General features: G+C 51.1%; 1 protein-coding gene across 2 annotated transcripts; it reads left to right on the top strand.

Annotated features, from left to right (window-relative positions):
* Nucleotides 1-1,935: 1,935 nt before the first annotated feature.
* ZNF605 (zinc finger protein 605) lies at nucleotides 1,936-21,090 on the top strand. Of its 2 annotated transcripts, XM_044243599.1 has the most exons (7): nucleotides 1,936-2,024; nucleotides 4,912-5,024; nucleotides 6,561-6,657; nucleotides 6,872-7,046; nucleotides 13,040-13,160; nucleotides 13,389-13,478; nucleotides 18,597-21,090. In XM_044243599.1, exons 4-7 carry the CDS (start codon nucleotides 7,032-7,034, stop codon nucleotides 20,390-20,392), a joined length of 2,022 nt encoding a protein of 673 aa, XP_044099534.1. In that variant the 5' UTR covers nucleotides 1,936-2,024; nucleotides 4,912-5,024; nucleotides 6,561-6,657; nucleotides 6,872-7,031; the 3' UTR covers nucleotides 20,393-21,090. The 2 variants fall into 2 exon arrangements, with proteins under 2 accessions (XP_044099534.1, XP_044099535.1); XM_044243600.1 differs by lacking the exons at nucleotides 1,936-2,024; nucleotides 4,912-5,024; nucleotides 6,561-6,657; nucleotides 6,872-7,046; nucleotides 13,389-13,478 and having other exon boundaries at nucleotides 13,025-13,160; nucleotides 18,600-21,090.
* Nucleotides 21,091-26,979: the final 5,889 nt, after the last annotated feature.

The following is a 26,979-nucleotide window of genomic DNA, read 5'->3' as shown; positions in this document are numbered from 1 at the left end:
AAGCCATCAGAGAATTCATACTGAAGAATTCATACTCTATGAACCTCATTAAGTCTCTAGATACCATTGAGATTTCATTACACATCAGAGACTTCTAGACCAAGATCCAACTTTACCCAAAATAAACCGAGAGAACAGGTCCCATTCCCACTGTGAAGTATGATTAACTAGATATGGGGGTATTAACTAAATCAACTACTTAAATGAGAGGGGCACTTGGGGTGAGCACTGGGTGTTGGATGTGAATGATCAGTCACTAGATTCTACACCTGAAACTCATGTTACGCTGTACGTAAACCAGCTGTTATTTGAATAAAAACGTGAAAAAAATTGTGTACTTGAAAAAAGACTTCTCTTTTCAAAACACACTCAACAGTTTGATCCAATTCACTCAGGAAATCAACTAATTCATCAAGAAATTAGTACCAAAGTGAGTCGGGTGGAAAGTGACTACACACTTACGTGTCGATCTTATTTTATTTATTTATGTGAGAGAGGGCTAGAGGGAGCACAGAGCGGAGTGAGGGGCAGAGGGAGACGCCCTCTCCCCACGGAGCAGGGAGCCCCAAGTGGGGCTGCATCTGGGGACTCCGGGTTCAGGACCTGAGCCAAAGGAGAGGCTTAACCGACGGAGCCGCCCCGGCGCCCGGAACCTGTCATTTAAGTCAAACCGTGAGCAAACTGCGTCCAGGGGAGGACTCGTCCCAAAGACAGAGCCACGAAGAACAACATTAAGGATAAGCAGGCCGCGGAGCATCGTGTTTTCCAAGCAGCTGCGTCTATCAGCCGTCGAAACCGGACCCGGAGCGGGCCTGGCGCGAGCCGCACCCTACGGCCCGGGCGACCTTGCGCTGCGGGCCTTGGGAAGCCGCCGGTCCCCTCGCGCTCCCGGGCACCTGCCGCGAATCCTCGGGCCAGAGCGGCTCTCGGGTCTGCCACGACGGGGCCTTCGACACCACCAGCAGCTGCAGGAGCCCGCGCTGTCGTCGGTAACCACGGCGGCCGCGCCAGGAGCCCGCAGGGCAGGACGCGGCGGGCCCGGGAAGCGGCGTCTGGAGAAGCTGGACCCGGAGCGGAGGACGGCAGGCGCGCGTCGGCGCGACCTCCCGGAGGGCTTCCTCCCCGTCGGATAAAAACTGCTAGCAGGAGCTTATACCTTTTTTTTTTTTTTTTTTTTTTAACTGGCTCATCGCGGGGCGCCTGGGCGCCTGGGTGGCTCAGTAGGTTAAAGCCTCTGCCTTCGGCTCAGGTCATGTTCCCAGGTTCCTGGGATGGAGCCCCGCATCGGGCTCTCTGCTCAGCGGGGAGCCTGCTTCTCCCTCTCTCTGCCTGCCTCTCTTGTGATCTCTGTCAAATAAATAAATACAATCCTTAAAAACAAAAACAAAAAGAAAAAAAAACAAAAAACAAAAAAAACTGGCTCATCGCGTTGTTTTCCGCTATTCGGTCCCGACTTCTGCTTTTAGACTCGTGACTTCCTCCTCTTTCCACAGTGACACGTTCTCCCCAAACGCCTCACTTCGTTGATTTTCATTCCGTCTGTCAGTGCTGTGGGCTGGATGTCCCAAAACTTGCCGAAACCATTTGCACAGGACTTCGACCCGGCATGGACAACCGGCCGGACACACCTTCCCCTGGACCCACCTACACTCGCTCGCGCGCACGCTCCGGGCGGCGCAGCCCACATGCCTGGGGGGCCCCAGACGCGGGAAGCCCCCGGGTGGCGCGCAGAGAGCCCGACAACCGGAAACCGCCGACCTGCCGTCCGAAGAGGCCCGCCGTAGAGCCCTCTGGGAGATGCAGTTCTGGGCGAGCCGCTCTCTGGGAAATGTAGTTCCGCGCTCGCCCTTCCGCCGTCGGCAGCGTGAGTCCCGCAACTGTGGGCCGGAGCCGAAGGGTGTGTGCGGCGAGGGCGGGGCGGCGAGGCGGCGCGGCTGGTGCGGCCTCGGTGTCCGTGCGGGCCCCGCGGTGACCGCGGAGCACGCGCCCACTGGCTCCGGAGCCGGGTGCGAGGAGGACCAGGAGTAGGTTGGGGCACGGCCCGGCGGCGCAGGGCGTGGGGGCGGCGCGGTCTGGGGACAGCGTTTAGGGGGCTGGGGGTGCTAGGGACGGGGCGGGTGTGGGGGGCCGTCCGCGGGCGCCGTGATGAGGACCCCGAGGGAGGTCAGGAGCAGGGGGCACCGGAGGGCCCAAATACGGGTGTGTGTGTGATAAGTCCGTGTGGGCTGGGGCTGGGGCCGGGGCCGGCGGAGGGCGTTAAGTGGTGGGGGAGGCCTCTGGGGTGCCTCTGTTGGGAGGGGCTGTGGACGGAGGCCTAGACTGGAGGGGTAGGCTGGGACGGGGGCGCGGGAGCCTCCAGAGGCTGCGCTCCGGACTGGGGGAGACGGTGTGTGCCGTCGGGGATGCGGCTTGAGGGCTCCTTGCGGGAAGAACAGGGTGCTTGAGGTGCCTTTGCGTTGACAAGTGTTAAGGCCTTTGTGGGGGGCCTGCTTTGGGGTGTTTAGAGGGCTCAGGGTTGGTGGACCGAGGATTTCGTTGCCTGGAAGGCATGTTGGTTCCTGATAGTGTTGAATTTCACCTGAGCCCTGGGCTTCTGGGGCGCAGGAAGGTTGAGAGGTCTCCCCCCGCCCCCGTGTGTTCCAGGGAGGAGCGCGCTGCAGAGGACCCCGAAACACATGCCCCCTTGTTGGCTTATGACAAGGCCAGATACCCATTCTCCAGACTCTCGTCCTGTGCCTCATCAGCGGCCGGCGGACTGGAGTGCCTGCTGATCGATCAGGACAGAACCCGTGGGCTCGACAACGGGTCTGGGTGCACGCTGCTGGGTGGCCTGTCCGGGGTTGTGAGTGAGCAGACAGTGGGGTAGGAATTGGAGGTATCAGCCCATCAGTGTTTATATAGAGCTGGTGGCCCTTTCGGGTGTTGATTAGAAGGACTGTGGGGGTATTCGTGAGTGGTGGGTGAGCATGGGGGAGATTAGAAAATAGGGTATCGTGGAAGTGAATGGTTGGAGCGGTGTATGCTTAAGCATTGGGAGTCCCTTGAGTGTGGTGATGGAGGCTAGCGAGGCTGAGGGGCTCGGAGAACAGTGACTGGGGCACTTTAGGGTGAGTGGGCGGGCTACTATAGGAAGGAGGACTTGGGATTCTGTGTCGCGGATTTCATGGACTCTGCTTCTAGTCGACGGATGGAGTAGACTGTCAAGGTTATTGGGTAGGAATGTGGGGGGTCCAATGTGGGGGTCCAGTGATGGCTTTCGTGGCGTCAGTGTTGAGAAACTGGTGGGAATCGGCGATGACCGGCTGACCTTGGCTGGGGCTTGGGGCCGAGTGAGGAAGAGCCTGCAATGGTCAGGAATGGAGGGTCCTATGGGTATCTGCTTGGGGGTGGGGCTGGGGAGAGGCTTCGGATTTCATTGATGGATGCACTCCTGGGCCACTTGGGAGTGATGATGGGGGTTTTGCTAGAGGAGTCACTGGGGATGTGTATGTGTAAGTGAAGATCCTGAGGGACGGCCTTTAAGGTCAGCCGTCAGTCCTGGTGGGATGAGGGGCGAATGGGGTGAGTGACAGTGGGGCTTGTGGCACTCGGTGGCTGTGAGGTCTGGAGACTTGGGAGGGCTCTTAGTGGTCTGTGAAGGAGGGGCTGGAGAATTCTCAGGTGATCAGTGTGGGTAAGTGGGAGCCTCCGGGGGTGAAGTTGTCTGGGGGCTGGGGGCGAGGGGGTCCGGTCATTCTGTGGGGGCTTGTGTGTGATTGAGGCCCTCTTTGTGATAGGGCCTGTGTGAGTTGTATTTGTGGGTTTGGGGGGGTCCCGGTGAGTTTTGGTCGCACACTGGCTCAGGCAGCACTTCCACATAGTGACTTCTGTTGAATGACATATTTTTTTTTGTTCTTTGTTTCTTCTCACCCCGCACATCACATTGTTGATGTGTGACTGCTTCTTTTACTGGAATATTACCTTGTTTAAGTGTTCTCGGTGACCCCGTTGGCTATACGGTCCTCTCCCTTGCTGGCTCAGTCCCCGTGCCCTCCTCCATCCCTGAAGCATCTTAGCTGCGTCTGGCTCCAGCCCTCTGCGTGTAGTGTGCTGTGATGGGCATGGTCTTCCCACAGCCTTCCGCTTCCTGCTCACGGTCTGCACGGGGCGGGCGCTTTGCTGACTGAGCTGCGGAGGGTTCTCGAGCATGTGGTGTTGGGGGCAGCCTTGTCTCATCTGTTTCTAGCCCTCAGCCCAAGTTGGGGTGGGTTGTAACTGCCTCAAAGGGGCCGGTGTTCCGGCTGTGCTCTGGTCAGCTGCCCTGGGGCAGAACCCAGCAGTTGGCTAACCTCCGGGCATAATTTTCATTTATGGCTGACTTTTCTCCATATCCACTGGGACATTGGAGACCCCCCCCCTTGCGTGAATGAAACAGAGCCTTTGAATTTTTTTTTTTTTTAAGATTTTATTTTATTTATTTGAGAGAGAGAGACAGTGAGAGAGAGCATGAGTGAGGAGAAGGTCAGAGGGAGAAGCAGACTCCCCATGGAGCTGGGAGCCTGATGTGGGACTCGATCCCGGGACTCCAGGATCACGCCCTGAGCCAGAGGCAGTCGTTTAACCAACTGCGCCACCCAGGCGTCCCGAAACAGAGCCTTTGGACAAAGAGCTCTTGCTGTCCATCTTCTACAGGTGCTATATACTCTCTTTGTTCAGCTTATTTTCTGGAAAGGTGCCCACTGCCCTGTCCACCACGTTCAGTCTTCCTCGCTAGCCTGTCAGCCTGTGGACACGGTGCTCAATGGCTGTTCCTAGACCCCAGGTACAGACCACCAGTTCTGGACAAATCTCCAGCAGGATTGCTAGGAGAGGTGGAATTTGTCCCTCTTGTCCCCAAGTTGGGTGCTATGATGTTTGGACATTTCTTTTCAGGTATGTTCTTAGGAAGGAAATAACATCTCGGTGTGATTTCATGCCTCTGGCTCTCGTCTCCTCTCTGTTGAACGTAAGTGACCTGGTCCGTGAGCAGTGAAGGAATTCACGGTGTAAGTATGTGTGTGTGTCAAGATGTCGGATTTATTTATTTATTTTTAAAGATTTTATTTTATTTATTAGTTAGAGTGAGAAAGAAAGAGAGCACAGGGAGGCAGATTGGCAGGCAGAGGCAGAGGGAGAAGCAAGCTCCCCACAGAGCAACGGACTCGATCCTAGGACACTGGGATCATGACCTGAGCCGAGGGCAGCCGCTTAACCAACTGAGCCACCCAGGCGTCCTGTATTTTTTGTTTATTATACTGAGCTGAAATCTTGGTTTTATTTTTTCCAATAATTCTGCCTAAGATACCTTTACGTAGCTTGCATTCTCTTAAAAAGTTCTTAGAATAGCAGTAGTACTTGGTTCTTTGGCGTCTTGGGGAAATAATGAAAATCCAAATCAGCCAACCAAAAGTCTCTTCACAAAAGTGGAAGAAAAAGAAAAGCAGTTTTCTTGTTGCGTAAAAATTAAACCTGAAACAAGACTGCACTGAGCTCTGCAGGCAGCGCACTGAAGAGATCACAGAGATAGAATCTCACTATTCTCTGTAGCCAGGCCAGCACACCCGTTACACACACGTTCTCAAGATAAAGGATAATTTGTTACATGCAGTTCATACTGCATTTTCCAGTACTTGAGGTGGCTATTGTGTTAGCCTTTTGCCTTTGTCCAAAGGAAAAATCGCTTTCTCATATCTTCGTGATAAGAGGTAGTTTTACACCTCGGGTGGGTGGGGGGAGCAGGTGCCAAAGTCAGGCACTTGGATAGGGTCCTGTCCTTTCTGAGATTGGGAAATAGGGGCTGATCCTCCTGGATGACATCAAAGGGAGAGCTCCCAGGCCCTTAGGAAAGACATACTGGGTGATAAACCAGACAAGGCTTACTAGCTTTAGGGAAGATTTACATACTTTTCCAAGGGGCAGAGAATGAATGTACAGTTATGGGTTTTCTAAAGTACTTTTTTGAATAGAAGTCACAGGAGTCTCCCTTTCTTGCATGAGAGAGAATTACCTTTTTTTCTTACCTTTCTTTTTTTTTTATTTAAAGATTATATTTATTTATTTGACAGAGAGATTGAGAGAGAGCACAAGCAGGCAGAGCAGAAGGCTGAGGGAGAGGGAGAAGCAGGCTCCCCACCCAGCACGGAGCCCAATGCAGGACTCGATCCCAGGACCCTGGGATCATGACCTGAGCCAAAGGCAGAGGCTTAACCCAGTGATCCACCCAGACACCCCAAATAAACAAAATCTTAAGAAATAGCTTTAGGGGTACCTGGATGGCTCAGTGGGTTAAGCCTCTGCCTTTGGCTCAGGCCATGATCCCAGCGTCCTGGGATCGAGTCCTGCATTGGGTTCCCTGCTGGGTGGGGAGTCTGCTTCTCTCTCTGCCTGCTGCTCCCCCTGCTTGTGCTCTCTCACTCACTTTCTCTCAAATAGATAAAGTCTTTTAAAAAAAAAACAGCTTTATTTAAAAAAAAAATAAATGGAAAGAAAGTTGCATTTTACTCTGTAGCACCTATACTAGTAACTTCATGTCATTGTTCCAGAAAATACTGCTGCACAATGAGTGAGCCAGGGGTCTGTTTGTGGAGAGCATCTTGGTGTGGTGATCCTTCTCTACGCACGTCTGATGGCACAGCACCGGTGGGGCGCGTGGATGGAATCTGGCATTGGCGGGCGGGAGCCAGGGGCTGCAGATTGCAGGCTGGTGCAGACCTGGCCTGATGCAGGCTTGCCGGGAGGTCCTCTCGCATCTGATTCTTACCCTGCAGCCCTGATTCAAGTTGTTTGATTTCCCAGTAAGAGAGAACCCAGATTAATGACATCATCTAAGATAAAATTCCCACTGCATCTCCAGGCCATGACTGAGGAGCAAGAGAACTCGTGTGAAATAAGAAGGAGGCGGCTTCGGGACTAGGGGTGTCCTCTCAGTTTACAGACATTTGACTGGAGGCCTCTGCAGAGCAGTGGGACGGAGAGGAGTCGCAGAACGGAGCCGGTTTTCCAAGCCGCAGAAAATGTTCAAGTCCCAGGTGAGTTCTTTGTTCTCCAACAGTCTTCTTCCATAGGCGTGACAAGGCTTATAGGAAAGCTCTTAAATACAGTTAAACCATGATCAGAAACATGAGCTTGGGAATGACGGTGTCAGAGAACAAGGTGGATTATGGAATCATACGAAGTCTTCAGTGGAAGCACGGATCTGTGGGAAACGAGGTACGTTCTTGCCAGAGGTGAGCCGCAGGCTGTCCTCAGTCCCGGAGTGCAGACGGGAAGGGAAGCGCGGGTAGTGCTGGTACGTGCTTTCCTCGGACAGAAGGCAGACTACCTACTCAGTACAGCTGACGTTTGCAGATGATGGCTTCCAGTGAAGACATCTGGCGTGTTGTTCATGTGGATGATAAGTGGACAAAGTCCTGAACAATTGCCCCGGGAGGCATAAATCCTGCAGTTGATGAGCTTCCTTCCCAGTGCTGTTCCTTACAGAGTTCCTCAGTGTGAACGAAGGGCTTGAATCTGAAGTAAAATTCAGAACTCAGAGTTCGATACAGGACTGAACCAGTGGGCCTGGACCACCCGTCTTACCTATGTTCTAGCGTTAGGAAAGAAACCCAAGTCACCTGGCAGAACTGACATTACAAATAACCTTCAAATGGCCCCATAAATATTCACTCAGTTGTAATTTTAATACTTTTTAGGTAGAAGTGTTTTTGCTTCTTTTGATAAAAGCTGAGCATGGTGGTATGTACCTTTAGGTTTTTACTTTTTGACTTAACAGAGTGTTACGATGGTTGAGGCACACACATCAGCGCGATCCCAGAGGACACATGGTCTCCTGGAAACAGAAGTTATAGAGGGGACCCCTGGCAGGGCCTGCTTTTGTCCAAGTTAGGTTAACACGGCCCCCAGTGTGGGCGCTTCTGCCCTGCAGTTTTTAGTCCGTCTGGGTAATGTGGTTTTAGAGGGACTGCTGGGGGCATTTCCTTCCAAGTCACTTTGTCCATGACCATAGGTCATTAGTCCAGACTTCGTTAGATGTGGGCAGCATCTGGGCGTGTTTGGCCTGCGGAGCGCAGGAGCATGGTCTGTCCTCGCCGTCTCCCGGTCACGTGTTTGTTGGTTCAGCCATCGGCCTACTCGAGAGTCTCCGAAAGGCAGCCCTGAGAGTTGTTTCTTTTGGTTTTTGTTCTCTCCAGTAGGAGGAGAAAGCTTTCAGGAACAAGTCCAAAAAACAAAGGCCATCCGTGACCTTCTCCAGCACCATGCTTCCCTGGTGCTAGGTTTATTTTTTTATTTTTTTTAAGATTTTATTTATTTGACAGAGATCACAAGTAGGCAGAGAGACAGGCAGAGAGAGGAAGAGAGCCTGCTTCCCCGCTGAGCAGAGAGCCTGATACAGGGCTCGATCCCTGGACCCTGAGATCATGACCTGAGCCGAAGGCAGAGGCTTTAACCCACTGAGCCACCCAGGCACCCCTGTGCTAGGTTTATTTTGCTTTTGTTTTTCTGTTGTTAATATCAGCGTGTCCCATTTAGTAATCAAAACATTTAAAAGTTCATCTGTTTTCATCTAGACTCTTTGTCTGGAAAGATTAGATGCAAGAAGAACAAATATTACATAACTTAACCAGAAAGTTGCATCACGTTTAAGAATTAGCTGGCTGGGGTGCCTGGGGTGCTCAGTTGGTTGAGCGTCTGCCTTTGGCTCAGGTCGTGATCACAGAGTCCTGGGATCGAGCCCTGCATGGGGCTCCCTGCTCAGCGGGGAGTCTGCTTCTCCCTTTGCCCTTGGGCCCCCATGCTTGCCTTCTCTCTCAAATAAATAAAATCTTTTTTTTTTTTCTTGTTTAAGATTTCATTTATTTGACAGACAGAGATCACAAGTAGGCAGAGAGGCAGGCAGAGAGAGAGGAAGGGAAGCAGGCTCCCCGCTGAGCAGAGAGCCCCATGCGGGGCTCGATCCCAGGACCCCAAGATCATGACCTGAGCCGAAGGCAGAAACTTTAACCCACTGAGCCACCCAGGCACCCCTCAAATAAATAAAATCTTAAAAAAAAAAAAAATCAGGGGTGCCTGGGTGGCTCAGTTGGTTGGACGATTGCCTTTGGCTCAGGTCATGATCCTGGAGTCCCGGGATCGAGTCCCACATCGGGCTCCCAGCTCCTTGGGGAGTCTGCTTCTCCCTCTGACCTTCTCCTCGCTCATGTTCTCTCTCACTGCCTCTCTCTCAAATAAATAAATAAAATCTTTGAAGAAAAAAAAATCAAGCTTATTAGGAGCAGAACTTACTCATGTCATCCTGCAGGAGGGCTCCTTTAACTGCCAGTCTGGGGCTCGCCTCGGGCACGAGCTAGACCCCACGAGGGAGGTTCAATCTTCCGTGTGTTCGCCATCACGGCCCTGGCTGTGGCCGCTGCTGTCTGGGCTTGGGGGCGAAGGCTGGCTGGGGTGTACATGGGTGGTAAGTCAGCACCAATAGCCCATTCAGTAGTGAAGACCCGAATACTAGTCCCCACTGATGGTGCCACATCTGTGTGGTAGGGCAGCTTCCCCTGGGAGGCCGGTCAGGTAAAGCCTTCGGTTTGCCTGTGGTTGGGCCTCAAAGGCCTCAGTATTTAGCCAGGAGACTGACTCCTCCTGAGTGTCCAAACGTGTGTAAATTCATGCCATCAGCATCGCAGTCAGGACTTGGAACAGGTCCAGGTCTCCAGAGACATTCCCCGAGTCTGGCCTTCATGCGTCCCTTCGAATGACTGTTTCGTATCTTTGGGTAAATACCCAGTAGTGCGATTGCTGGGTCATAGGGCAGCTCTACTTTCAACTTTCTGAGGAACCTCCACACTGGTTTCCAGAGTGGCTGTGCCAGCCTGCATTCCCACCAGCAGTGTAGGAGGCTCCCCTGTCTCCTCGTCCTCGCCAACACCTGTCATTCCTGACTTGTTGGTCTTAGCCATGCTGACCGGTGTGAGGTGGGATCTCACTGTGGCTCTGATTTGTATTTCCCTGACAATGAGGGATATCGAGATACTCTAATGAGTCTGTTGGCCATCTGGATGTTGTGTTTGAAGAAATGTCTGTTTATGTCTTCTGCTCACTTGTAAATTAGATGATGTGTTTTCTGGGCCGTGTGTCAGCTCCTTGTAGATTTGACACACTGAGCCTTTGTCAGCTCTGTCACTTGCAAACATCTCCCGTTCCCTGGATTGTCTTTTAGTTGGGGTGATTGTCTCCTTCGCTTTGCAGAAGCTTTTTATTTTTATGACATCCTAATAGTTTATTTTTGCTCATATTTCCCTCCAAGAAATGCCCACTTTTAAAAAAAGATTTTATTTATTTATTTGAGAGAGAGAATGAGAGTGAGTGAGCATGAGAAGGGAGGGTCAGAGAGAAGCAGACCCTTTGCCGAGCAGGAGGCCTGATGCAGGACTCAGTCCCGGGACTCCAGGACCACGACCTAAGCCGAAGGCTGTCGCCCAACCAACTGAGCCACCCCCACATGCCCTAGAAATGTCCATTTTTTAAGTGTATTTTTTTGCTGTTGTTGAGTGTCAAGAATTCTTTTTTTTTTTTCCAATTTATTTATTTTCAGAAAAACAGTATTCATTATTTTTTCACCACACCCAGTGCTCCATGCAAGCTGTGCCTTCTATAATACCCACCACCTGGTACCCCAACCTCCCACCCCCCCACCCCACCCCACCCCCCCCGCCACTTCAAACCGAGTGTCAAGAATTCTTAATTATGGGGGCACCTGGGTGGCTCAGTGGGTTAAGCCGCTGCCTTCGGCTCAGGTCATGATCTCAGGGTCCTGGGATCGAGTCCCGCATCGGCTCTCTGCTCAGCAGAGAGCCTGCTTCCTCCTCTCTCTCTCTCTCTCTGCCTGCCTCTCTGCCTACTTGTAATCTCTATCTGTCAAATAAATAAATAAAATCTTTAAAAAAAAAAAAAAGAATTCTTAATTATGGATACAGGTGCTCTGTCAGCTCAGTGATTTTCAAATATTTTCTCGTAGTCTGTGCTTTTTTTTTTTTCTTAAAGTGTCTTTCACATAGAAAAATGATTTTGAAAAAGCCCATTTCATTGATTTTTTTTAAAAGAGTTTATTTATTTATTTGACAGACAGAGATCACAAGTAGGCAGAGAGGCAGACGGGGGTGGGGGCAGCAGGCTCCCCGCTGAGCAGAGAGCCCGATGTGGGACTCGATCCTAGGACACACTGGGATCATGACCGGAGCCGAAGGCAGAGGCTTAACCCACTGAGCCACCCAGGTGCCCCTGATTTTTTTTTTTTTTTTTTTAAAGTTGACCACGTGTTCAGTGTTGTACCTAAAAATTTACTGGCAAATCCAGCATCATGCAGATTTTTTCCTAGAGCTTTTTACTTTTATGTTTTCCCTTTAGGCCTGTGATCCATTTTGAATTAATTTTTTTTTAAAGATTTTATTTATTTATTTGACAGAGAGAGATTACAAGTAGGCGGAGAGGCAGGCAGAGAGAGAGAGAGGGAGGGAAGCAGGCTCCCTACTGAGCAGAGAGCCCGATGCGGGACTCGATTCCAGGACCCTGAGATCATGACCTGAGCCGAAGGCAGCAGCTTAACCCACTGAGCCACCCAGGCGCCCTTGAATTAGTTTTTATATAAGGTGTGAGGTCTGTGTTGAGGTTTATTCTTTTGCTTATGGGCACGCCATTGTTCTAGCATCATTTTTAAAAAACACTCCTTTCTTCGTGGAACCCTTTTGTCACAATTAGTTGAGCGTACTTGGGGGGTGTAATTGTAAGCTGTCTGTTCTGTTCGCTTGTCTGTGTACTTATCCCTTGCCTAACAGTAGGTTGTCCTGACTGTTGTGGCTTTTTAGGAGGTCGTGAGGTCAGGTAGGGGGAGTCCCACAACGTTCTTCGTCCACACTGGATTCACCTTGAGGCTCCTTTGCCTTTTGTCCCAAAACCCTCTGCATACTTGTTTTATGGCCTCTGTAACACCTTCTTTCCTGGCCTGAAAAGACTGGAAAGTTTTAAAAGCATGCTTTTTATTCTACTCGTCTGCATATTTTGGCACAGTTTGTGGTTCGGGGAGCTCCAGCTGCTCCCTGTATGTGTTCCAGAAGATACGGGGAGGACCCGCTAGTTGTTAGCACGTGGGTGCGGACGCGGGGGGAGGAGCGTGTGGGAGATGGGGATGTTGTCGACATTGGTGTTGGCAGTAGCCGTAAAACAGGACTCTAACTGAGCGAGTGGGCACCAGGCGTGCTATAGGTCTGACGCTGCATGGGACTCGGCTAAAAATTGTCCCCACATAGCAGTGGCACCTTCTTCGGGAAGCACTGTGCTTATTTAAACACAAAGTATTCCAATTTCTTTTCTTTTCTTTTTTTTTTTTTAAGGTTTTTATTTATTTTTCAGAGAGAGGAAGCACTGTAGGGGGAGGGGCAGGCAGAGCGAGAAGCAGGCTCCCTGCCAAGCAAGGGGCCTTGATGCGGATCACGACCTGAGCTGAAGGCAGATGCTTAACAACTGAGCCACGCAGGCGTCCCTATCCAGTATCTTAATGGATAGGTGGGTGGGTAGATGAGTGAATTCAAAATGAAAAATGGCTTGATGACATTAGTGTTTCTCTCAAAGTATAATGCAAGGTTAGGGTATCCTATGCATTACCAATTGCTATGTAACAAGTCACCCAAACCTCAGTGGCTAATAGCACAGTTTCTCCCACAGCTTCTCTGGGTTAGAAGTCTGCCAGCAGAGCTTACATCTGGTTCCCTTACAGGGTGCAGCAGGACAGTGAGCCCCTTCCAGGCGCAGTCACATGGGAGTTGGTCGCCTTGCCACAGGCAGCTGACCTCCCCCAGGCCCAGGGAGAGCAGGACAGGGCTCCCCAGAGGGAGTGAGTTAGTAAGGGTAGCGCCCGTTCTGGAGGGGAGCGGGACACCAAAGGGGAGATGGGCGAGGCTGCCTCCCTCGCTGGAGAAGAAGGCCTGTGTCCCACAGGAGCCCCTCCGCAGCTCTAACCGTGATGACACTTTTCCAGATCTCGTTTGAGGATGTGGCTGTGGACTTCACCTTGGAGGAGTGGCAGCTCCTTAATCCTACTCAAAAGAGCTTGTACAGAGACGTGATGTTGGAGAACTACAGCAATCTGGTTTTCTTGGGTAAGCGTGTTCGTGTGTAAACCATGTGTATTCACTACCTGGGGGGCTCTCAGGTTTACTGACTTGGGGGTTAAGTTTCCGATGTCAAAGATTCTGATTTCTATGCCCACCTGACAGATTTTGGGCCACTTGCTTTGTCTTGAAGCCTCTGTAGTAAATCTCCTCCGTGTGGAAGAGTCTGTCAACCCGAGGAGTCGGGTCCAAGTTGTCCATGTTTCCAACTGACAGGTTATCAAATTATCAGACCTGATGCGGTTTTCAAGCCAGAGCCAGAAGAGCCATGGGTCATAGAAGCAGCCCCGCGTCGGGCCGCGGCAGGTGAGAGGCCCCCGGGTGCGGGGCGTCCGGTGCCCGCTGGATCACGGCTTTCTGACGAGAGCTGGTGTATGATGTTTTGAAGAGTTATTTGGAAATGTTATTTGTAAAAACTGTTTGAAGTTCCTGCGTCTTTAGAGTTGGCTCAGGTTGGGGACCTGAGTGCTTCCTGCATTTTAACGAGCGCTCTGTCCCGGTCTGCACGGCGGGCTGTGTCCTCTTGCGTGGAGCTGGCGGTGACACATTCCCCCTGCCCCACCACGCCCTCCCCCCCCTTCCCCCCCCCCCCCCCTGCCCAGCCGCACGAGCTGGTGGCCGGCGTGGCGGACCTTGCTTTCCGGGACAAGGGTCCTCTTTCAGTCTCCTTGGCTCCCTTCCTCCTCTCCTGCACCCCCACTCCACAGGGTGTGCCTCCTGCCTCCTCCTCAGGGCTCCTCCCGTCCTGTCGCAGGGTACCCGCCAGTCCTCTATTAGTGTTCTTTTCTGCCTCTCGTTTGTCACATTTCTGTCTTGGACCCAAAGGGAGTAGAAGGGGAATCCGTGCATATAGAGCAAAAACCGAGCACCGGGAGCCTAGTGGGGAGGCCCCGCTCTATCCCTCGTCCGCGTGGGTGGCTCCCGGGCACCTTGCGGTGCCTCGATGTCCCTCTTCAGGCTCCTCAGTGACCCGCCAAGAGTCTGCTGGGTTTAACCCCGTGGGCTGGGTTGATGTTTTCACGACATTTCTGTGGAAGAACCTCATGAAATGGCAACGTCTTATCCATTCTTCTTTGTTTTCGATTTCTGTGCCCAGAAGTCAGGGCTGCCTCCCTTAGAACTAGTGTCTTCACATGTTTCATACATTTTTCTCCACACGTGAGCCTTTGGTTATCATACCCTTGCCACGGAGACCCGGTGTCGCTGCTCAGTCAGAGCCCTCTCTCCCCCCGGCGAGAGCAACTCGCAGCCTCTCGGAGATCTCTGGCCGCTCAGTTGTATTTGAGGAGCCCTGGCCCTGGTCAGGGGTTACCTGGAATTTTTCACCAGTTTTTAACCATGAAGTCGTAACAATCTCCCGCCACGTATTAAGATGGCAGGTGACTTGCTCTTCTCTCCTCCCCGTAGAACTTATGGTGTGTGATGATTCAGTGTCTCACTAGTGGAGTGTTGTGGGGCCAGGTAAGGCGGGGCCTTTCTTCTTTCTATCTGTTAGTGCAATGGTCTTCACCTCCCAGTGTCTCGGCTCACCCTAGGAAATACGTCACATGACTGAGGTCTAGGTACCGTTCCTAGGGGTGATTCGGTCCGGGTATGTGTTCCTCAGAAAGTACTGTGTGCGAAGGTAGATGTTTGTGTTCACCCGTTAGTTTAGAATGACCGCTGTCCTGTGGGACGAAAGGAACCGAGTGAAAGGGTCATGACGCAGCCTTGTGGGAGCAGGGGTTTTAACGCAGAAGGAAATGCAGAACTATTTATTCGTCACTCAGTATTTGCACAGAAAGTGTATTAAAATGCAGAGTTCTTTATGAAGATTCGAGATACAGGAAGGAAGCGCGTTAGAAGCGCAGTCGTGAGTGCACAGGGTCCTCCGTGTACTGAGGCCTCGCTCCCTGCCTGCGCTGGGACACGTCAGTGAGAAGTACAGACCCCTCCCTGCCCTCAGGTCTGCATTCTAGTGGGGGACACAGAAGTAAAGTGATTGCCTGTTTGATAAGTGCTAGAAAGGAAATAAACACTAGATTGTTATGATGCCCTTGAAATGATGTTTGCACTTGAATGAGCCACGTTGAAAGCTGGGAAGAGCACGCCAAAAATAGGAGCAGCCATCGGGGCGCCTGGGGGGCTCTGTCGTTAAGCTTTTGGCTCGGGTCATGATCTCAGGGTCCCGGGAGTCCTGCATTGGGCTACTTGCTCAGCGGGAAGCCTGCTTCTCCCTCTCCCGCTCCGCCTGTTTGTGTACCTTCTCTCGCTGTGTCTCTCTCTGTCAAATAAATAAAATCTTAAAAAAAAAAAAAAAAAGGAGCAGCCATTGCACAGGTCTGGAGGCAGAAGAGGCCTTTGGGATCAGAGGGATTCGAAGGAGTTCAGTGTGGCTGAGCAGCGGCGAGCGCGAGTGTGGAGAGGAAGGCGGAGCGGTTGGAAGAGACCAGCGTGTGTTTGTGCATTTGAGCCATGGTAAAAGCTTGCATTTACCAGAGGGTTTTTGGTTTTTTTTTAAAGATTGTATTCATTTGACAGAGAGAGAGAGATCACAGTTGGCAGAAAGACAGGCAGAGAGAGAGGGAGAAGCAGTCTCCCCGCCGAGCAGAGCCCGATGTGGGGCTCGATCCCAGGACCCTGAGATCATGACCTGAGCCGAAGGCAGAGGCTTAACCCACTGAGCCACCCAGGCACCCTTTAAAGGGTTTTTCTTTTTAAGCAAGGGGGTAAAAAGCCTGATCATGTTTTCTGATTTGCTCACTGGCTCTCTGGAAACTAGAATGGAGGGGAGCAAGGGTGGAAGAAGGAATATGAGTTTGAAAACTAAAGTGGAATGCAGGCGGTGTGGACCAGAGTGCAACAAAGAAGTGGGTTCACCCGTGCCTGGCCCTGCGTAATGCCTGTAAGCCACACACTCGCTTTCCAGACGACAAGATTTTTATTTCCTTTCCTTTCCTTTTTTTCTTTTCTTTTTTTTTTTTAGAGAGAGAGCAGGGGTGGGGTGCAGAGGAGAGGAAGAGAGAGGGAGAAACAATCCCAAGCAGACTCCCTGCTGAGCACAGAGCCTGACGGAGGGTCAGATCCCAGGACCCCGAGATCATGCTCTGAGCAGGAACCAAGAGTCGGACGTTCAACTGACTGAGTCCCCCAGTGTAATTCTTTTTTTTTTTTTTTTTAAGATTTATTTATTTATTTGACAGACAGAGACACAAGTAGGCAGAGAGGCAGGCAGAGAGGGAGGAGGAAGCAGGCTCCCAGCTGAGCAGAGAGCCCGATGCGGGGCTCGATCCCAGGACCCTGAGATCATGACCTGAACCGAAGGCAGCAGCTTAACCCACTGAGCCACCCAGGCGCCCCAAAACTACCCAGGCGCCCCAAGATTTTTAAATTCTTAAATACTTTTTGATACAGTTGAACTCCTTAAATATTATTTTATGTTATTTATTAACTTGTATATATATTAAATTTTATTTCTCGTTTTGATTTTAATTTAAAATTTTCATTTATTTACTCGGATTTCATGAAACTATTTTTTTTTAAAGATTTTATTTATTTATTTGACAGAGAGAGATTACAAGTAGGCAGAGAGGCAGACAGAGAGAGAGAGGAGGAAGCAGGCTCCCTGCTGAGCAGAGAGCCCGATGCGGGACTCGATCCCAGGACCCTGAGATCATGACCTGAGCCGAAAGCAGCGGCTTAACCCACTGAGCCACCCAGGCGCCCCGAAACTATTTTTTATAAACACTTAAGGGGGACTTCACACTTAGATGTCTACGTATGACTCTTGGTTTTGATCTCCAAACTTTTTCTCAGTCTTTTTCATCTCAACGAATAGTATTTTTTTTTAAGATTATTTATTTATTTATTTGACAGAAATCACAAGTAGATGGAGAGGCAGGCAAAGAGAGAGAGAGGGAGGGAAGCAGGCTCCCTGCTGAGCAGAGAGCCCGATGTGGGACTCGATTCCAGGACCCTGAGATCATGACCCGAGCCAAAGGCAGCGGCTTAAACCACTGAGCCACCCAGGCGCCCCATCTCAATGAATAGTATTAATATCTCTACTCACTTAAGCTCCAAACACTGAGTCCTTTTATTCTCTATATCAGCAGCTCTAGTTGGTCCTTTTTTCTGAAATTCTGATATGTCTGAGAATTAGGTAAGTCTCTACCCCACACGCGCACGCACACACAAAATCATGCAGAAAAGAAGTATTTGCCTTATATTTGAGTTCTTGCCCAATCTTTTGACTTGCAGAGTACCTCCTGGGAATATTGGCTCACAATTACTAGTAAAGTTATCGTAAGGTAAACAGACTTCCACTTTAAAATAGCCGATAAATGACCATGTTGTGGAAACCACAAAGAGTTGTACTCACTGGGTCCTGAAGAGTCTGTCCTAATGTGTTATGCACAGGCTTCTTGTGGTTTGGAATGATTTGCACAGGTGGGATTACATATAGATTCATTATAGATTACAGATTGAGTTAAAATGTCAAAAAAAAATAAATAAAACTGGCTAGCAAGGAGGAGCCTTTATAGGGAAGTCAGTGATGGCGGTGTTTCGAGCAACAGCCTTGAACCAGAATGTTCTACAGCTGTGACGATCATACAGGAACCTTTCTCTTGTCTTTTGAGTGACAGCTCAATAGCCTGGGTCTGCTCTGTATTCGGTGTTTCTGCCTTCGTAGCTCGGTAGCCTGGGTCTGCTCTGTATTCGGTGTTTCTGCCTTCGTAGCACTCAGCGGTGTGCCAGTCCTTTTCCATGCACGGGCTGTTCTAGCACTTGCTGTCCCCGGGGGGGCCCCTGGCGTGGGCATGCTTACCCGTGCTCTTCCTCGTCTTCCCTCTGGACATAGAGCAGATAATCACATTAGTGATTAATAGTCTCTCCAGCATTTGAGTATAAATTGCTCATGGTCACGGCTCCTTGAGTGGATTTCATTTTTTCTCATTTAAAAATTCATGTTTCTAAGCCCTTGTAACTTTTAAATGTTTTCATTTCTGTTTAAACATTTTTTAAGGCTTTTATTTATTTATTTATTTATTATTTTTTATTTTTTTTAAAGATTTTATTTGTTTATTTGACAGACAGAGATCACAAATAAGCAGAGAGGTAGGCAGAGAGAGAGGAGGAAGCAGGCCTCCGGCTGAGCAGAGAGCCCAATGTGGGGCTCGATCCCAGGACCTGGGATCATGACCTGAGCTGAAGGCAGAGGCCCCAACCCACTGAGCCACTCAGGCGCCCCAGGCTTTTATTTAAATCCAGTTAGTTAACATACGGTGTCTGTCAGAATTTCTAGAGTCCAGTAAATAGATATTATATTTGGGAGGGTTTTTGTGTTTTGTTTTGTTTTAATTGGGATCCTAGGCTCATTTCAGTTTTATTCAATGAGTATAATCATTGGGAGATTTACACAGTATGATTCATTTGTTTCCTTTTTAGAAGAAGTCTGGCTAGATAACAGTCTCAAAATGTGGCACCAGGATAATCAAGACAAGCTTAGAAGTGTGGAGAGAGGCCATGAATATGATGTTTTTAGGAAAATATTTCATTCAAGCATTAACTTTGTTCATTTAGCAATGAGACACCATAAATGTGGCTCAGGTGAAAAAAGTTTGAAACATCCTTTTGAGTTTCTTATTCCAAAAAATTACCGTGGAAGAAAGAAACCTGATGAGCTCAATAAGAAATACTTACTGTATATCAAAGCTGATAGAACCCATGGTGGAGAGCCATACTGTGATTGCAGTAAATGTAGGAAGGCTAGCCAGACGGGGTCATGGCCCCGTGCAAACCACAGAACACACACAGGAGTCCACTTGTGCGTGGACTGTGGCAACGTTTTCAGTAAGAAGTCACAGCTCATCGTCCACCAGCGGACGCACACGGGAGAGAAGCCCTACGGCTGCGGCGACTGCGGGAAAGCCTTCTCCCAGAAGTCCTTGCTCACTATTCATCAGAGGACGCATTCGGGAGAAAAACCCTTCGGGTGTGGAGAATGCCAGAAAGCTTTCAGTAGGAAGTCCCTGCTCATTTTACACCAGAGGACGCACACGGGAGAGAAGCCCTACGGCTGCGGCGACTGCGGGAAAGCCTTCAGCAGGAAGTCGCAGCTCAAGAGACATCAGAGAACCCACACGGTGGAGAAGCCCTACGGTTGCAGCGACTGCGGGAAGGCCTTCTCCCAGAAGCTCAAGCTCATTACCCACCAGAGAACTCACACTGGGGAGAAGCCCTATAACTGCAGTGATTGTGGGAAAGCCTTCTTCTGGAAGTCACAGCTGATTACGCATCAGAGGACTCACACGGGCAAGAAACCGTATGCCTGTACCGAGTGCACAAAAGCCTTCAGCAGGAACTCACTGCTCATCAGGCATCAGAGGATCCACACGGGGGAGAAGCCCTACGAGTGTGGTGAGTGTGGCGAAGCCTTCATCAGAAAACCGCAGCTCATCAAGCACCAACTGACGCACACAGGAGAGAAGAATTATCAGTGCGGTGACTGTGAGGAGGCGTTCTTTAAGAAGTCCGAGCTGCTCCGCCATCAGAAGACTCACTTGGGGGAGAAACCCTACGGATGTGTCGAATGTGGAAAAACCTTCTTTGGGAAGTCCCAGCTCCTAACACATCAGAGAACTCACACTGGCGAGAAACCGTATGAATGCGGTGAGTGTGGGAAGGCCTTCACCCAGAAGTCCAGCCTGATTTCACACCAGAGGACACACACAGGGGAGAAGCCCTATGAGTGCACGGAGTGTGGGAAGACCTTCAGTGAAAAGTCAAGCCTCATTCATCACCAGAGAACCCACACTGGAGAGAAACCCTTCGAATGTAGTGAGTGTAGGAAAGCTTTTGCCTGGAAGCCACAGCTTCTTAGGCATCAGAGAATTCATACAGGGGAAAAACCCTATGAATGCAGTGAATGTGGGAAAGCCTTTGTTCAGAAAGTGCAGCTCATTAAGCATCAGAGAAATCACACAGGAGAGAAAACCTACAGGTGCAGTGAGTGTGCGAAAGCCTTCTTTGAGAAGGCACAGCTCGTTATCCATCAGAGAATTCACACAGGGGAGAGACCCTATCAATGTGGTGAATGTGGGAAGTCTTTCACTAGAAAGTCTCACCTTATGAGGCATCAGCGAATTCACACAGGAGACAAATACTCTGGGTGCGGTGAGTATGGGACCGCCTTCCGCAGGGAGTCACAGCTCACGCTTCACCAGAGGACTCACGCACTCTAGAAACGGCGTGGTGCCGTGAACGTGGGAAATCTGGCATCCGATGTCGCCTTTTGATGTGTCCAAGGACACACACACGGGAGCAACCCCGTCCGTGCACTGGGAAGGCAGGTCTCACCCGATTCAGAGAGGGAATTTGTTTAAGTAGACAGTGTAAGGGAGCCTTCTCCCGGAACACACAGCTTGTCACCCACTGATGACTTAACGTGGAAGTCTTCGCAGTGCCGTGGAGCAGACCCTGTAGTCAGAAGTGACAGCTCATTGTTCGAGGACCGACACTTGAGGGGAAACTGGACTGCTGTAAAAACCAAGCGAGAGGTTTCATCAAGAAAGGGTAACTCAGCAGTACACTAGAGGATATATACACAAAGGAAATGCTGAATCGTCTGGACTGGAGATTTCCGTATGGAGGAGAGGTCCTAATGGGAAGAATTTTGATAAGCGCGATCCTATTGAAAGAATTCTATAACGTTGTGTTTGTTGTATATAAGTTGTTATGAAAATGGTTATTTTAAAATGGTAGATGTGTTTTAAGTATGAAAACCTCTGCTGTGTTGGTACAGCAAGAACCAGATTGACTCCCCTGCCTTCAGCAGCTAGAAACCGTAAAATGTTTGTGAAAGAACGGGTTAGAGGGTGCCTGGGTGGCTCAGTGGGTTAAGCCGCTGCCTTCGGCTCAGGTCATGATCTCAGGGTCCTGGGATCGAGTCCCGCATCAGGCTCTCTGCTCAGCAGGGAGCCTGCTTCCTCCTCTCTCTCTCTCTGCCTTCCTCTCTGCCTACTTGTGATCTCTCTCTCTCTCTGTGTCAAATAAATAAATAAATAAATAAATCTTTTAAAAAAAAAAAAAGAATGGGTTAGAGACCGATGGCAAGCAGGTGTCTGTGATCCCCGGCAGACAGTGGACAGAGTGAGGTGCGCTCCCAGGCTACCGTTCCGGGAAGGGGGCACATGCGGTCTTGTCAAAGAGAGCTGCTGACTTGGCCTTTGGAGAGGCCAGAGTAGCTAGAATTTATAGGGAGGGGAGAGGAGAGAGCTTTCTAGAGAGAGGGCTGCAGAAACCTACAAGGAATCCCCTTGAGTCTTTTGGCTTAGCGCTGATTGGCATGTCTGTGAAAGGAAAAGTCGTGCTGGAAAGCAGGAGGCCGAACAGCTCCCAGAAATCAGTGCCAGGCTGGGAGTAAAGTTCCTGCCAGCGGGAGTGGAAACAGCTCTGAACACGTGCGGCATCAGGTAGGATTCCCAGCAGACTATGATCTTGTGAAGGAACTAACCCTAGATTCAGAGCTGCTCTGGACACAATGTCTGGCATCCAGAAACTTCCTGACACGCGAAGAAACTATGAGAATACGACTTGTAGCCAGGCCAAAAATGAGCCCGTAGAAGAGACATAGAAGAGACTGAAGCAGTTGGCATTGGATAAGGGTGTTTGACTAGCTTTTATGAATTAGAGGAAAACATGAACGTGATAAGACCTGAAGTGGAAGGTGTATTTTCAAACCCCCAAGTGGAACTCCTCAGGATGAAAACAGTGGTAATCTGAAAATTAAAAACAAAAACCAAACAAACAAAAAAACCCACACCAATAACCAAAAAACCCAACTCTGGATGGAATAAAGAACAGATGAGACACAGAAGAAGAAAAATCGATGAATTTAAGTAAGAATAAAAAAACTGTCCAGGGGCGCCTTGGTGGCTCAGTGGGTTAAGCCGCTGTCTTCAGCTCAGGTCATGATCTCAGGGTCCTGGGATCGAGTCCTGCATCGGGCTCTCTGCTCAGCTGGGAGCCTGCTTCCTCCTCTCTCTCTGCCTGCCTCTCTGCCTACTTATGTCTCTGTCTGTCAAATAAATAAATAAATCTTTAAAAAAAAAAAACTGTCCAACTGATGTACAGAGGAAGAAAGCCTGGGAGAAGAGAGGATGGGTCCGTTGTAGTGGGAGTGGGGTCCCGGGGTGGGGGGGGAAGGGAAGGAACAAGGGAGCTGAGTAAGTGCCAGCTGAAATTGTTACCCATGGGATGAGAAGTGTCACTTCACGTATTCAAGGAGTTCAGAGAACCCCAAACAAGACACACAAAAACCCTGACGGACATCATAGATGGAAGAAGAATGGTTACAAAGCGCCTCAGGACAGACTGGGCGCGCTCGCAGAGCCGAGAATGGCAGCTCGTGGCAGGTGCTGCTCCGGCTGCGGGCGGTGGAGCCAGTGACGACTTCGGATTACTGAGGGAAAAATAAAGCCCCCGCACCCTGGTGTTTGTTACCCATCAAGAAGACCTCTCAGAAATGAAAGCAAAAGAAGAGGCTTTTTCAGGAGAACAAAATCAGAGAATTTATTAGCTGTAGGCTTTCCTCCAGGAAAATTTAAGTAAGCCTGGGGGCCGCAGGAAAGGAATGCTGGCTGGAAGTGTGGATCTACAGGAAGAAACGAAGAGTTCTGGGAATGCTGAATGTGTGGTAAATATAATAGATTTTTTTTCTCATTTTAAAATGTTCTAAAAAGGTAATCCATTATTTAAAGCCAAATACTGACAGTCTGTCGTGGGTTATGATCTCTGTAGAAGTATATGACAAAAACAACACTTTGGATGAACTTTCCAAAGTAGTTGGGTTGATTACATCCTCCGAGTCCAAAGCCTGCTTCCTCAGGGCTCAGGGTGACTCGGATCCATAGCAGCTGCGCACGAGTGGCCCGTGTGACGGACTGGCATGTGTGCCGGTGCTTCCCAGTCCTCCTCTCTCTGCTCTGCATCCCAGGGGCTGTCCCTCTAGGGTTCCTAGGGACCATGCATTCCCCCCACCGCCTCCCTTTCCTGGACCTTGGTTTTGGCAGAGTCTGTTGCTGTATGGCCTGGCTCCTGTGGGGCAGCCCTCCTTTGGGACTGTAGACTCTCCCTTCTCAGCTCCCTCCTCCTTCTCCTTGCCCTTCACGTGCCTCACCATCCCTGGCTGGCGTCCTTACTTCTGAACTCGTGATCTGTAAATAGTCGCTCAGTTAAATGTGCTTGAGTTAAAATTTGGAGCGCACCACTTGTTTTCTGTGCCATGTTAAGGTTGAGCACTTAACAGCATTTTGAGTGCCAGTTACTGGTGCGTGTGCCTCACAGGGCACAGACTGACATCTGTCAAGATTCCCCACACGAAATGTCAGTGTTTTCTCTCTCTTTTTTTTAAACCATTCCACAGAAATTATAACAAGTAACAAAGTGTTTTGTGTTTTGTGTTTTGTTTTGCTGCAAATGTCCATGGCTGCACAGATTGTCGTCTGCTGCGTGTGCAGTGGTCTTGCACTTATTACTAACCCTTCTTCAGCAATAGAAGCCAAAACTCTTACGAAGTCTTATGCTACCTCTGGATTAGCCAAGCAATTTACAGAAACACGTTGGCGTTTGTGTTCAATACGTATGGACAAGAAAAAGGGATAACCGGGTTTGAGTGAGGCGGGAAGGAATGCTGCCTCCCAGATCCCAGTGTCTCCTTCAGAAGCACTGCTGGGCATACCCGCAGTCCATATTCTGCTGCTTCTCTGTATAATTCATGTAATCTGTAACCCATGGACAAGATTTCCATGCCAGTAAGAATTGCCACAGAGGGTCTCTAAAGGCTCCACACCAGTGCCCACCACCAGCACGACAGTCTAGGGAAGTCAGAGTCAGGTTGAAGTGGGCTGCCTTCGAGCCTGGACGCGGCAGCCCCGTCCATTGTCACTTGACAGATAGCTCTTAGGAAGTTCACCTTTCTTCACCCTCTCTCACCTGGCCCTCTTCTCTTGGTTCCCCAGGCGCCTTTTGAAGGGAAATGATTGCCCTCAGGCTACACAGCTGCATTTTCTCTCCGGGTGCGTTTACGTTTTGGTATGCATTTTGAGCTTTTCATGCAGGTCTTCCGTTTTGTGTAACCCCGAAAGACGCCATTCACAATGTAGCCTGTGCCAATAAACTTGTGTATTTCTCTGGTCCTGTCGTTAAGGAATTACCTAGCCAATGAAATCAATGTTTCAAGGTGTGGACATGTTTGGAACACAGCACTGTGACAGTTACCTGTAACGGCTTCTCTGTAACAGGACTGTGTACTCTCTGTGTGACAGCAAAATGGTTTCTACCAGTACAGCTCTCCCCGGGCCCCCTGTATTTGTCACTTAGTGAAGGGAAAGGCCACGCTCACTCTCAGCGTAGAAACTTGATCTTGTGATGCGTGTCTGCAGCTGAGAAGCAGGCCGTGTAACATCACGTGACCAGCTCACGAGCATGACCGATAACTAAGTTACACGGTCCCGCATGTGTGGATCTGGTGATGCTGTCCGGTCATTGTTTATTTCCTTCATGGGGTCTGGGCACTTGAGATGACCTGTTGCTCCTTGTAGCCAGGCAGACTTGACGTCTCGTCGTAGAGATTGTTACTTTGAGAACATGAAGATGAAGTAAACCAGAGACCACCAACTGTATTGAATACCGAAATCACTAAGCTTAGGTATTTTACAACACCTGCGTCATCAGAAATGCCCAGCAAGGAGAGTGTAGCTACAGAAGCAGTCACAGGTAAGGTGAAAGAAGAATGCAAACGAAGTGACATTTGTAGTTTGAGGTTCTCATTTAAAGCCTTGCTCTCATTCCTGTCATTAAAATTTATTAACACATCAGGCTCAGCTTCACGGGAAGACGGGGAAGCAGATTCACTGCTATGTTAGGGGGGCATGTAAACCATGGCATTGCTACCCCTGTAGCCATCAGCTGGCAGGGTGGGTGTATCTCCAAACCGTGGTGTCACAGGCCAGCCCTGTGTGGGTGAGCGAGTGTACATACTTCTCTCTGGTGTGAGTTTGCACAGAGCAGAATGTGGGGGGAGGACACCTGAGATCTGGGCCAGCCCTGCTTCCTGTACAAGGATGGGGCAGACAACTGACGAAGAAGGTGGGGCTGCTGTCCCTTGTGTCTGTGCGCTGCTGGCGCGGTCTCCACTGACTGGTACCCCTAGAGAGCAGGGGCGCCCAAGGGAGCTGTGCTAGCTCACACCTATTGCCCACACTTCTGTGTGCTGTATGGGAAAAGAAAGTCTCTGTACCTCTACGTTTACTGAGTAAACGGTTCAACGAATCAGTACGTGTGAGCGTGATCATTGGTGACCGTGAACTCCAGCTTCTCTTCGCTGGGTATCCCAAACCAAGTCTGAGCTCTGGCCAGCTTCCAACACGCTTACCGTCCACACACACCTGAAACGTACGGAGAAAAGCACCTCCCGATTCACCCCGCGGCCAGTGGTCTGCCTGGCCCTCGGTCCGCCTGGCTGGGGTCTGGGGCCTGCGTTCTTGCAGACTACACCGGAGACTCCCCTAATCCCTTGAAGCCTAAGTGAGTAGAACACAGGCAGTCCGCTCTACCCCCAGCACAACCTGTGAGGAGCGTGGAGGTGGGGTGTGCGCATTCCGGGTCAGATGTCCCCCACTGGGAATCCCCACTAAACAGACTGCCAGCGTCCGGCCCTGCGGCTGGGGGCGCAGACCAACCTCCTTGTCCGGTGCTCTGCCCGCAGGAGACGCAGTTGTCCTTGGATCCCTTTCCTGTCCTTTTGTTTTCTTTTTAAGTGATCTCTACCCCGGACATGGGGCCTAAACTCACAACCCAGAGATCCAGGGGGTCGGGCTCACCCGCGGAGCTGGGCAGGTGCCCCAGGTTCATAACTGTCTTAATGCCCTCCGCCCCCACCCCAGACCCCTGATGTGTTCAGGACCCGAGTGCGGGGTTAAAGCTCGTGCTTCTGCCTAGCTGAGAGCTTCCGGTGGGAGAAGCTCCAGCATTCGTTCGGAGGCGCGCACCCCGGACTCGAAAAGCCAACGGGGCTGGCGGCGAGGCCCGCCGCAGAGCCCTCTGGGAGATGTAGTTCTGGGGCGAGAGGCACCCTGGAAATGGAGGTCTGCGCGCCCCCTTCCGCGGTCCGCGGTGAGGCTCTCGGCGCCCGGGCCCCAGCGGGAGGGGGCGGGGCGGGGGGGGGCCTCGGTGTCCCCGCGGCCTCGTGGGGACAGCGTTCGGGGCCGGTGCAATGTGGGGCGGTCCGTTGGCATCGGAGATGCCGAGGGGCGGAGGACTGCGGGGCGCGGGCGGCGGACGCAGCGCGCCGCGGGTCTTGCCGCGTGGAGAGCGGCCGCGGGAGCCGGGGGTCGGGGGTCGGGGACGGGGTCCGTTTAGGAGCCGGGCCCCTAGGGCTGAGGACTGGCGGGAGAGGGGCCAGCGGAAGGGGTGTTCCGAGGAGTGCAGTTGCGGAGGGCGGTCGCGCGCCTGCAGGGCGGCGTGGCGGGGTCTGCGCGGGGAGCGCCGGGGGCCCGCAGGCTGGCTGCTCTGCAGGTGCGGGCGATGTGGACTCGGGGTGCCCGCAGTGACCCGGCGGCCGTGAGGCGCCGAACCTGGGTGCCGGGTGGGGTTGCTGCCGGGCAAGGGGACGTGCGGCTCGGCGGGACCGCGAGGTGGAGTGTCCGCGGCCACCGACTAGGGGGTTGCTGGGGCCCGCGACAGCGCTCCGAGTGGGGGACGTTCCGGAGGGGGATCTTCTCCATAACTTGTCACTGAGCCTCCGCGGGGAGCGGCTTGGAGGCCGGGG

Source organism: Neovison vison, chromosome 3 (assembly GCF_020171115.1).
Source record: "Neovison vison isolate M4711 chromosome 3, ASM_NN_V1, whole genome shotgun sequence".
In the NCBI taxonomy this organism is placed as follows: domain Eukaryota; kingdom Metazoa; phylum Chordata; class Mammalia; order Carnivora; family Mustelidae; genus Neogale; species Neogale vison.
The sequence above is the reverse complement of the archived record's forward strand: the minus strand, read 5'-3'. Positions and strand labels throughout refer to the sequence as shown.

What these genes read in the sequence shown, in the direction of transcription:
- ZNF605 (XM_044243599.1), top strand. An exon ending in CAGCAATCTGGTTTTCTTGG is followed by an intron (nt 13,161 to 13,388) that starts GTAAGCGTGTTC and finishes TCCAACTGACAG; the next exon opens with GTTATCAAATTATCAGACCT. An exon ending in CCCGCGTCGGGCCGCGGCAG is followed by an intron (nt 13,479 to 18,596) that starts GTGAGAGGCCCC and finishes TTTCCTTTTTAG; the next exon opens with AAGAAGTCTGGCTAGATAAC.